The sequence below is a fragment of the Otolemur garnettii genome, unplaced genomic scaffold (assembly GCF_000181295.1).
Source record: "Otolemur garnettii isolate 467f Iridium unplaced genomic scaffold, OtoGar3 scaffold00133, whole genome shotgun sequence".
Classification (NCBI taxonomy): Eukaryota; Metazoa; Chordata; class Mammalia; order Primates; family Galagidae; genus Otolemur; species Otolemur garnettii.
The window spans coordinates 4877350-4888719 of NW_003852528.1; the positions used below are offsets into that span (position 1 = coordinate 4877350).

At 58.0% G+C, this 11370-nt stretch overlaps 1 protein-coding gene across 1 annotated transcript; it reads left to right on the forward strand.

The window, feature by feature from the left end:
- Positions 1–546: 546 nt before the first annotated feature.
- Positions 547–8522, forward strand: AGXT (alanine-glyoxylate aminotransferase). Its single transcript, XM_003798248.3, has 11 exons — positions 547–873; positions 973–1165; positions 2438–2502; positions 3105–3205; positions 3832–3902; positions 4084–4168; positions 5069–5164; positions 5836–5905; positions 7054–7149; positions 7456–7584; positions 8108–8522. Exons 1-11 carry the CDS (start codon positions 643–645, stop codon positions 8213–8215), a joined length of 1245 nt encoding a protein of 414 aa, XP_003798296.1. The 5' UTR covers positions 547–642; the 3' UTR covers positions 8216–8522.
- The last annotated feature ends 2848 nt before the right edge of the window (positions 8523–11370 follow it).

The window sequence follows — 11370 nt, forward strand, 5'->3', positions numbered from 1 at the left end:
AAAAGACAGGAAATGAACACGCCCTCAGTATATGTGTGAGAGTGATCACATGAGTGTGAATGATATGTGTGGTGTGAGTTTGTGAGCAGGTGTGTAGTGTGTGAATGATCATCTGAGTCTGTGAGTAACATGTGTGGTGTGAGTGTGTGAGTGTCTGTGCCTCCACACACAGCACCTGTGTCTTTGCCAAATTGAGCCTTCCTGTAAGCAAACTGCAGTCCCAGAGCCAGAGCTAGCCACGACCTGTTTGCTAAAAATGAGGTTTTTCGGGACACAGCCACCCTCATGGTGCTGCTCTCAGAGTCAAGTGGCTGCAACACAGTGTATGGTAGAGCTGAGATACTCACTCTGTGACCCTGACCCTTTAAGAAAAACATCCAGACCCCAGGCTATGCAGGCTGGGCTGGGCTGGGTGTGGGACCTGGGAGGGGAGCAGGGGGGGTGGAGGGGGTTGGGGGGAGGCTGGGGGCAGGATAGTTGCCAGGACCACCCCTGCCTAAGGGTTCAACACCCCTGCTATCTGGCCCTGACCTGTAGGAAAAGCACCGATAAAAGGGCTCAAGAAGAACAGCAAAAGGTACAGGGCGTAGCAGGAGCCATCGACCGGTCCCTACCTCCACTGCAGCGCAGGCCAGCTGGGAAATGCTGCGCACTTTGGCCACTAACAGTGTAGCCCTGGTGCCCCGAGTGGCAGCCTGGGTGCGGACCATGGCCACCCACCAGCTGCTGGTAGAACCCCCCCAGGCCCTGCTCAAGCCGCTGTGTGTCCCCAGCCGGCTGCTACTGGGGCCTGGCCCCTCCAACCTGTCCCCTCGCGTCCTGGCGGCCGGAGGGCTGCAGATGATTGGGCACATGCACAAGGAGATGTTCCAGGTAGGCCCTGTGGGGAGTGTGGGGAGGGCAGTCCTGGAGCTGGCCCCTCATGCAGGGAGGGCAGGGAGAGGGGTCTGACCTGTGTGCCCTCCACCCCAGATAATGGACGAGATCAAGCAAGGCATCCAGTACGTCTTTCAGACGCGGAACCCCCTCACCCTGGCCATCAGTGGCTCAGGACACTCTGCCCTGGAGGCCGCCCTGCTCAATCTCCTGGAGCCAGGTGACTCCTTCCTGGTTGGAGTCAATGGCATATGGGGACAGCGAGCTGTGGAGATCGGGGAGCGCATTGGTAAGAAGGAGCCTGGCTCCGTCCTTCCCTAAGACCTCTGTGCCAACCTGGGCCCCCCTGCTGCACGAAGCCTGGCGGCTCCCTCTACCCGCACACAACTTTCTCCCCTGCATTTTTCTTCATACAGCCAACTCCCACAAGCTTGCTGCCTCCTCCAGGCAGGGTTCAGGACACTCTTGGGACTGGACCCTGACAGGCCTGGACACAGCATCTTTCCGGATCCCCCAGTCCCCCAGATTTAGGGAGAGCTGTCACTAGAGCAGAGGAGAAATAGTATAGTAGGGAAACCCCGGTCAGAGTGAAGACCCAAGGCCCCAGCTGCTCTCTGGGGTCCCTGGACATCAGCCCTGCTCTGTGGCAACGTGGGGTTTCAGGACTAAACTTGCCCCAATCTCAGAAACAGCCTTCCTTCTGGGGCCTTGGGGAATCCACAGAACACAGAGGTATGGATAGAGTTTCCACCTCCAGAGTAAAGCTCTCTAAAAGAGGCAAAAGTCGGAGCCAGTGTGTGCACAGAGTTTAATGATTGACAGTAGGAACATCTGCCTGGTCAGTTCCACAGTGGCTATGCTGGTTAATGGACAACCCCGACGGTCTAAGAGGGTCCTGACCCTCAGTCCACACTGTTTTCCAAATGAGCCAGGATGGGGCAGAGGCCAGGACCTCAAGTAGACACTGGGCACACAGGCTCAGGTGACCAGGTGTGTGACCTGGTCTCTATCCCTGATGACACAGCCTTGCTTGCCCTCAGTCCCTCCCCATCTGCAGCTCTCACCCATCCCCCATCCTTCATTCAGTCATTCACCAAACACATGTGTGTTCTGTGTGCCAGCCTAAGTCCAGGAGCGGCCCCCCAGGGACTCCTTACACACACTGCTGGGGGGCTCATATAAACACTGGCCAGTGCAGAGTCTGCCTCAGAACTGGGTTGGCCTCAGAACTGGGTTGGCCTCAGAACTGGGTTGGCCTCAGCCTCGTTAGGCCCAGAGAAGGCAGCCTAAAGAAGGGACCTTCGGGCTGAGTCCAGAGCTGCCCTCATCTATAGACCCTCCCCTCCCAAGCCTCAATTCCAACAGCCTAGGGGCCAGGATGGCACTGACCCCACTCAAAATGCCACCTTCACTGGACAGCCCCACCCTCCTCTTCAGGCCTGTGGCCCAGGTGCCAGCATGTCTGGGGACCAGCCTTTGCAGGGCCCACCTGCCCAGTGCAGCTACAGGTCCCTGACACTGGCCCTTCCAGCTGCTCACGACCACTGCACCCCACCTCCAGGCGCCCGCGTGCACTCCATGACCAAGGACCCTGGAGGCCACTACACACTGCAGGATGTGGAGGAGGTATGGGTGGGCACAATGGCCTGGAAGGGGGTTTAGAGGCCTGCCGGGAGGCCAGGACAAACACCAGAGGCTGAGCCTGTGTCTGGCCCTCAGCCCGTCCTAGCATGAGATGACCAGCCACAGAGAAACAGTGCAGTCCCTGGGACCAGGTGGGAACACCTATGGGAAGGCTTCTGTCTGAGGAGCTTTGTGTCAGGGTCACACAGGAAGGGCAGAGGCAGGAGGCTGGGTCTGGGCCCTGGGGTTACAGATGCAGGAATGTGTCCATGACACTCAGGGTGCCAGCACCTCCCTGTTGGGCAAAGTCAGGCCCAACCCGCCAGACCATGGGGCCTCAGCAGACCTTACAACGGCCCTCATGGGTGGAGGGGAGAAAGGGATGGGCAGGAGGCCTAGGTGTCTCCTTCCACCACTGAGCCAAAGTCCTCTTCTAGCCAAGGTGCCCCTAGCCCCTTCCCCTGCACATGCTGACCGGGAGGGTTGAGACACTATCCACAGGAGGCTGTGCTTGTGGGCCCTGGACCTGCCTGATCAGCAGAAGTCCACCTGGGGAGGGCTGGCTGACCCCACAACTCTGCCACAGCCACCACTGCCCCCACCAGGCTCTGGTCCAGCACAAGCCTGTGCTGCTGTTCTTGGCTCACGCGGAGTCATCCACTGGAGTGCTGCAGCCCCTCGATGGCTTCGGGGACCTCTGCCACAGGTGAGCTGCCACTCCACAGGTGAGCTCATCCCCACAGGTTGGCCTTCCCCCCCCACAGGTAAGCCTGCCCCCCCATAAGTGAGCCTGCCCCCTCATAAGTGAGCCTGCCCCCCCATAAGTGAGCCTGCCCCCCATAAGTGAGCCTGCCCCCGCACATAATCCATGTTGACGTCAACAGGATCCAAAGTGTCCTCTTCCAAGGCTAGTGTGACATACTTCTTCTGCCTTTTTATTACAAGGAAAGCTGGAGGTAGACAAGGGTGAAAGTTTCAGTACTGCTGCCCTGGCAATTTCTGGGCTCTATACTTCTAGCCACCAAGCTGGGCTCAGCAGCTCTTGGCAAAGGGAGGCACAGGCCTGACGCCACCCTAATCCCTGAAGCCAACACACTGACCCTCATGCACACCTGCTCTGTGGCTCTCTGTGGCTCTGACACTTGGTGCCAGGGAGAGGCAGAGCTGTGGGTCCTGGGACCTTGACAGAGTGGGGGAAAGGTAACACTGGGAGGTGTATGCACCCCCTTCCTTACTGGTGTCAGGCTCTCGTGGCCCCCCCTTACCCCATTTGGGCTAGGGCCTGGGGCCCTTCCTGCATCCCTGCTGCCCTCTGCCCCACGCCTGCTCCAGGTACAAGTGCCTGCTCCTGGTGGACTCGGTGGCATCCCTGGGCGGGGCCCCACTCTACATGGACCAGCAAGGTAAGAGTGACCCAGTGGCCCAGCCAGGCCCTGGCAACCTCCCTGGGTGCCACATGTCCCCAACAGGGTATGACCCCAGCAGCGTAGGTGGGATGGGATGGGCAGGCACCCCTACTGCAGGATCCCACCTGGGGTGGGGCTCCCTGGACTGAACGTGCCCCCACCCCCACCCCGGCCACAGGCATCGACGTCTTATATTCTGGCGCCCAGAAGGCCCTGAACGCCCCTCCAGGCACTGCCCCCATCTCCTTCAGTGAGAAGGCCAAGTGAGTGACCCGAAGGCCTTGGCCCTGATGCAGATTGCACAAAAAAAGCCCAGTGGCCCCAAGGAGGGAGGGGCTGGGGCTATGGGCAGGGGTGGGGAACAGCCCCAGCCCCTCCCCCAGCCCATTCCATCCAGCTGCAAACAGGTGACAGGTGGTACCGTCTGCTGGAACACAGAGGATTTGGGGGGGAGCCTGGGATTCCATATTAGACACAGGAAGTTTGAGAGGCAGATTAGACCACATGGGAGGGCTGCGGAGGCCACTGGATCTGAGTCTGGAGCCTGAGGAGAGGCCCAGGCTGGAGTTATGGAGAACAGATGTATTAAAAGTTCCCAGCAGGCCAGTCCCCTGGCCCTACGGACAGAGAGAGCCTCAGGCCCACTTAGGGTGCAGCAGTGGAGACAGCAGAAAGGTGAAAGGGGAGGAGACAGGCAGGTTAGGGAGGGCAGGAGCAGGTGGGGGTAGGGGGGACTGGAAAAGCAGGAGATGGAGAGGGGCAGGAAGAGCAGGGAGATAGGAAGGCAGGAGGTGGGGTGGGGTCCCCAGCCCTGGAAAGCAGCGAGCCAGCGCTGGGTCTGGCCGAGAGCCCCTTTGGTCATGCACCCCAGCTTCACAGCTGATGCAGCCTGGGTGCAGCAGTCTCCAGGAGAGGTGAGGCCTCAACGCTAGGCCCTGAGCTTCAGTTTCTCTCTGTCATTTTGGTGGGGTGGAGTTGCTGACAAAGCAGACCATCCTGTCTTTAAGTTCATGGTAGCCTTTGGGTGATCTGAGGAGTGAGGCTAGCTGACCCTGTGGGAGCTTCTGAGATAGAGGGAGACCCACAGATTATAGGGAGTCACCTGGGGTGACCCGGCAAGTGTCATGCTGCAGGGCTGGGCTCAGGTGGGCCCTTCCTCCCAGGAACAAGGTCTATGCTCGGAAGACAAAGCCCTTCTCCTTCTACCTGGACCTCAAGTGGCTGGCCAACATCTGGGGCTGTGACGACAAGCCCAGGCTGTGAGTGTGGGCTAGGGCAGGGCTGACACTCTCTCTACACTTGGGGCCCTGAGCTCCTCTTCATGCCCCTACACCCTAGCTAGAGGCCAGGATTCACCTGTGCCAGGCCATGAAATGTCCCTACCCAGAGGTCCCCCTTCGTCGCCTGGTCTGGAGGCGAGGGCCAGAGGCACAGCCCCCACCAGCCCCTCCACGAGTCCTGTCCTCCCCAGAAACCCAGCATATCCTTAGCCACTGGGACCTGGTCCTGCCTCAACTTCCTGTCCCTGGGCCTTAGTATACACCTCTTCAAAGACAAGGCTGAGCCAGGGGCTCTGTGGGGCTACCTTGGCCATAAATCTAAGTCCCCTTAGGTTACATGTGGGGACAAGGCACCAGGAGCTATGCCCTAGCCCAGTGGCCCAAAGAGCCAGTGCTGGCTTCTCAGGGACACTGAAGCCTCGAGGACCATGGTGTGAGGTGGCAGTACAAGTCTCTGCCTCCCACTTTGTGCTGGCCAGAGCCCCTGCCCATGGACTTGCCCTCCCTGGCAGAACTAGCCTAGACAGGACTTCTGGAGATGGCAGCTAGCCCATCCTGTCCTCAATGAGCCTGTGCTGATGGGGCCAGACAGACAGCTCCTGCCCCACCCACTCCAGGGGTGCTAGATCAAGCCTGGTCCTATCTTCCAGGTACCATCACACGACCCCTGTCATCAGCCTGTACAGCCTGAGAGAGAGCCTGGCCCACATAGCAGAACAGGTACACGAGAGTGGGAGTGGAGAGCAGCAGCCAGCCCCCTGGAGCCTCCATGCTGAGGCTGGCTTGTCTCTTAGGCTGCCCTTCCAAGATCCCTCAAGCCACTCCAGGGGAGTGAGACAGGAGGGCTACAACAGGAGCGCCTGGGAAGTTGGTTTGCTAACCACCCTGGCCTGCAGAGAGGAAAAGTCCATGGTGTCCAGAGAAAGTGGAGGGGACTGGGCTGGGTGTGCTCAGAGCTGACTGAGCAGGCAGGGAGAACAGGGCCAGATGCGCTGCTGGGAGAGCAGGTGTGGGCTCTCCCAGACCCCTCGGGTGAGGCCCAGTGCAGTGCACAGGAGGTGCTGCAAGAGGGGAGATTCTGGCAGGGGCGGTCACCAGCCTATGAGGAGATGTGGGTGGGGAGGTGGTCCTTGACATAAAGTGTCCTGTCCTGTCCTGCAGACTCCAACAATTCCCAGGGCAGGGCAGGGTCCTGGTGGGGACAGCTGGCTGTGACAGGGGGTGGTTTCCCCCATTGCAAAGTGCACGTGCTCAGCACACAGGACTGTAAACAGAAGGCAGCACCGTCCACTTTGATCTGGGTTCTGAGGTCCCTGAGGGCCCACTGCCAGCCACCAGCCCAGAGGCCAGGAAGAGTCCCACCTCTGAGGGGGCGCCAGGACCCTGGTGAGATGCAGACTGTGAGGAGAGTTAGGGCAGGCAGGAGCTGTGCTCAAAGTGGAGAGCAGTTGTTGCTCAGGGTAACAGCCTAGGTAATCATGGGAACCGTGGCTGGGCAGTGGCAGACCACTAGCCCCAAGAGGCCCAGGGTCGGAAAGACCACCCTTCACCTGCTCCTGAGGCAGGAGCAGTTTTGGAGAGGGTGCCAGGGTAGGTGGAAGCAGACCTGAGAGGATGGAGGGCCTGGGTTCTGATGCCACCATCCTGGTTCTGATCTGCCCATCCAGGGTGGCCCGCAGCCCCCTCCTCTACCCAGCAGGTGCTTTCACTGCCTCTCCCCAGGCCAACCAGGGCCCCCAACTAGGGGCTGCCAGGGCTCCCCACATCCATGCCTGCAGAGCCAGTTTCTCCCTCATTTACCACAAAAAGAGGGGGTCTCTCCCTTCCAGCCCCCATCAGTGCTTACCCAGGCCCTCTCTCCTCTGCAGGGCCTGGAGAACAGCTGGCGGCAGCACCGGGAGGCCACAGCCTATCTGCAGGGCCGGCTGCAGGGACTGGGGCTGCAGCTCTTTGTGAGGGACTCGGTGAGGAGGCCCACACCCAGGGGGGAAGCCCTGCACCCAGGGGAAGGCCCTGCACCTGGAGGGAGGCTCTGTACCCAGGAGGAAGGCCGTGCACCTGGGGGAAGACCGTGCAACTGGGGGGAAGGCCCGGCACCCACAGGGCCAGGAGCCCAAAGCCTCCCTGTCCTCCTCCCACCCCTTCTCCGCAGCCTTCTCTGGAGCTCCAGGCTAGGGCAGCTCAGGCTGAGGAGGGAACCTGGGCCAAGAGACATCCCAAGGGTTCCTGCAGGGCATCTGGCCCCATGCTGAGCTGGACCCCTCCTGCAGGCACTCCGGCTACCCACAGTCACCACTGTGGCTGTTCCTGCTGGCTATGACTGGAGAGACATTGTCAACTACATCATGGACCACTTCAACATCGAGATCACGGGTGGCCTCGGGCCCTCAGTGGGGAAGGTGAGAGACCCTCACAAGAGCAGGGCCACCCGCCCGCACCTTCCACAGATGCTCACCACCTCCACCTTGTGCATGACAATGCCCCATGTCTAGGGCAAACCTCCTGGACAGCAGAGACATCTAGAAAGGGGCACTGCTCTCCTCGGGGATGGGAGCTATGTACTCTCCTGTCCTGCTTCCCCCACAGCTATGTGAGAACACCGGACTCAGCCTTTATAGCTCCACCCAGAATCTCCTTCTGGCTGGAAACCCCACATCTGGGTCAGCTGCACTAAGTAATTGTCACTGGACACTCTAGACTCCCTCTGCAAGCTCCGTGGGTCAGATGGGGACAGCCAGCTCCACTAGGGACTACAGGAAACTCCCTGTCCCCATGTGACCTCAATGAGGGTCTAGGGTCCCTTTGTGTATGCTGAGTGGGTGATCCCAAGAGCTGAGCCCATCCTGGCTCTGGCCAGCCCTCCGTCAGAGCCAGGTGGGTTCCTGTTAGAAGCTGACATCTGCACCTGCCTGTGCCCTGCAGGTGCTACGAATCGGCCTTCTAGGCTGCAACGCCACCCGGGAGAATGTGGACCGCGTGATTGAGGCCCTGAGTGAGGCCCTGCAGCGCTGCCCTAAGAAGAAGCTATGACCACCCACTGGCCCACACCCAGCCAGAGGGACTCAGGAGGACCCAGCAGCAAACAGACCTTGATCAGTGGGGCTGGGTATAGGAAAGCTATAGACCCAGCCAAAGGCAGGTGGGGTGGGGGGGTAGGTGCAGAACCTTGGCAGCACCCTTTGGCCCAGGCAGCCCTTCTCCTTCCAAGTGGGTCTTCCTGGAATCAGGTCCACTGGCCCAGGACCTCAGGACCCCTTCTGCCGTCCACATGAACTACAGGCCTCACTGGCCACTGGCCTTCTGGGTACATTCAATAAAGAGTGACTGGTGGTCTCTCTTTGCTGTGTGGAGTGGACTGTGCATCTGACAGGGGACACCTGCCCCCTGCACCACCCTGTTGTGCACACCTGGGGGGCACGCTTCATCCCAAGAGGCCACAAGGCAGATCCTCTTTTGGGGCCTCCCTTGGAGTAGGGGATGCTGTCACCACACCCTGGCCCCAGATGTCACACCTTTCCAACACATCCTCACACAGTCCCCATGGCTGATTGTCCCTACAGCCCTCAAATGCTCAGCTAAGCTTGCCCGGAGCCACATTACTACCTCTGCTTGGTTTCCTTAATTCCTGGGAAGGGCCTGATCAGCCCCAATACCCTTAGGGCCAGGAAGTGCTCCAGGCAGCCCCGGCTACTCTGCCTTTCCAAGTCTTCCCTGGATTGAGAAGCCCTAGGAGGAAGGCTGAGGAGCCCTGTGTTGGGTGGGGGCTGGCCTGGCTCTGTCCTCCTCACTCAGCCAGCATAGTGGCATGTGCTGGGACAGGGCCCTGAGTAGGCCTTTGTGGTCATGCTGATGGGGCCACACAGACCCTAACCTCACAGCTGTGACCAGCAAAGGACCCAGAGGGACTGGATTCCAGAATGCAGAGTGAGGAGCACCTCTTGGCAAGGAGGCTGGAGAGTCTGGGAGCTGGAACATGCAGTCTGAGACTTTGGTCTTTGTCCAGAGAGCAGCCCAAAAGCAGATACTGAGACCAGAATTCAAATGCAAGCAGCTTATTTGGGAGGTGACCCTAGAATTCAAAATTGAGGAGGGGGTATTTCTAAATATTTTATTGTTCTTTATTTCCAATGTATCTTTGGAGGTCATAGACCACACTGCACATGGTAATTTTTTTGTAAATCTCTGGCCATAGTCCTGGCGACTATCCCATGGTCACTTGGGTGAGTGTCCTCTGCCTTGTCAGCTGGAGGTCCGTCAGTGTGGGTGTGTTGCCCGAGCCTTCCACGTACTCACTGCTTGAGGTGTCTGCTGTTTCTATCACACTGGCTGGGGGGAGGGGGGGGTTTCAAATCTCCAAGTATGATTTTGTCTGTTTCTCTTTTAACTCTGTCCACTTGTCTTCATGAATTTTGAAGGTCTCTTGTTAAGATTGTTATATCTCCTTGAGGAAGAAAGGTTTTTTCCTACCATTGTGAAATAGTTTGCTTTACCTCTGGTAATATTCTTTGTCTTAAAGTCTGCATTTCCTTTCCTGGGGCCACTCGCCTCTCTACACAATGTGTGAACAATTTATATTTCTCGATGCTCTGCCCACCAGGATTTTTATACCACTGTCTCCTAATAACCTGAAGACCAGAAAGTCCATTTGCTTTGCACCAGCAGAGCAAGGCATTCTGAGCCAGACTAGGGTTTTCTTCTTCCATTGGCTGGTCCTCGGGAACCCTCTCAGCCATGCATGTGCAGTGAGGGAGAGGCATGGATGTCCCATACATGAGGACGGCTCAGCCACTGTCCATGTAGCTGGCTTGCTTCCTCCTCCCCTGCTTGGCCTGACCTTGAATGGACCAGGTCCATGTACAGCAGCTTACTGCTGCCCCACCACTGCTATCCCCAAACTTATGACCCTAAAAGACTCAGCTCATGGTGGGCAGCTCAGCCACACAGTTACTTGGTGTCCGCTGGCCAGGGGCTCCTATATGAGGACCCAGTATCATTCCAAATGCTGCTTTCTGGGCAGCACCCATAACTCAGTTTGTAGGGTGCCGGCCACAAACACCAAGGCTGGCGGGTTCGAACCCAGTCCGGGCCAGCTAAAACAACAAAGGCAAAAAAAAATGGCCAGGCATTGTGGTGGGTACCTATAGTCCCAGCTACTTGGGAGGCTGAGGCAAGAGAATTGCTTAAGCCCAGGAGTTTGAGGTTGCTGTGAGCTATGATGCCACAGCATTCTACCGAGGGCAACAGCTTAAGACTGCCCCCACCACCAAAACAACAAAAAAATGCTGCTTTTCCGAACAGTGGTTAGTTCTCTGCTACAAAACTTCAGCTCCCATGTCAGGGCTTGCCCAAGACACCCCTTTTTATTGTGGGTGCCGCCAGCTCCATGGTGGTGTCCTAGTCTGAACCTGCTGAAAAGTCCACTGTGCAGCTCCCGGCTCAGAGCTGACAGCCTTCTGAGTCGCCCATAAGTGGACACCCCTCAGTGAAGTGCACGCCGTCTCCAAACCCATCAGGCCCACCAAGCACAGGCCTATTTCTCATGGTAGGTAGGGCAGGGTACAAAATCTCCTTTCCCTTAGGAGCGATGTCTGGCCACGCCACAGACTACTGGGCCTCTAAATTCTCCACCTATGGGTCATCCCCTGGGACTCTGTGAGGTCTGTCCCCCATCTTTTGGAAGGAACCCATCACTGGGAGCCTATGACATCTCCAAGTTCTGAGTAGTGAAGTGCCGTCAGTATAGACAATGTCCAGAGGACGAGGGCCCGTAAGGCCTACATTGTGTTTCAGAGCCAGGGCGTGAATGCCAGCCTGGGCCAGACCATGAGCACATACTGCTGTCTCTCCCAAGTGAATGCAGACGATTTCTGCTCCCCCCACCTCAATGGTGGTTGGAAAGAATGTGTCCCCCAGACCAGTGTTCACCTAGCAAATTCCAGAGGCCCTGCCGTCCTGTTCTACTCAAGACAGAACATCTAGCGCAGTACCAGGACTTGAAGGCTACAGTTGTTTTTGCTGGTGCCATGCTGGTGAATTAAAGACTTTACAGCTGGCAGTAAATTCTGTTCTTGCACTCAGGGTATGGTGTGTCTGGCTGCAGGCAAGCTGGATTACGTTGGCTATGGGAGTGAGGATGGTTACAAAATCTTCCCCTTGGCCTTTCCTGCTTTTATAGCTCCTACCCC

Bases quoted from the DNA above. Each gene is read 5' to 3' on its own strand.
- AGXT (XM_003798248.3), top strand. From the start codon at position 643: ATGCTGCGCACTTTGGCCACTAACAGTGTAGCCCTGGTGCCCCGAGTG. The intron at 5,906-7,053 runs GTACACGAGAGT...TCTCCTCTGCAG, and splicing joins TGGCCCACATAGCAGAACAG to GGCCTGGAGAACAGCTGGCG. The intron at 7,150-7,455 runs GTGAGGAGGCCC...CCCCTCCTGCAG, and splicing joins AGCTCTTTGTGAGGGACTCG to GCACTCCGGCTACCCACAGT.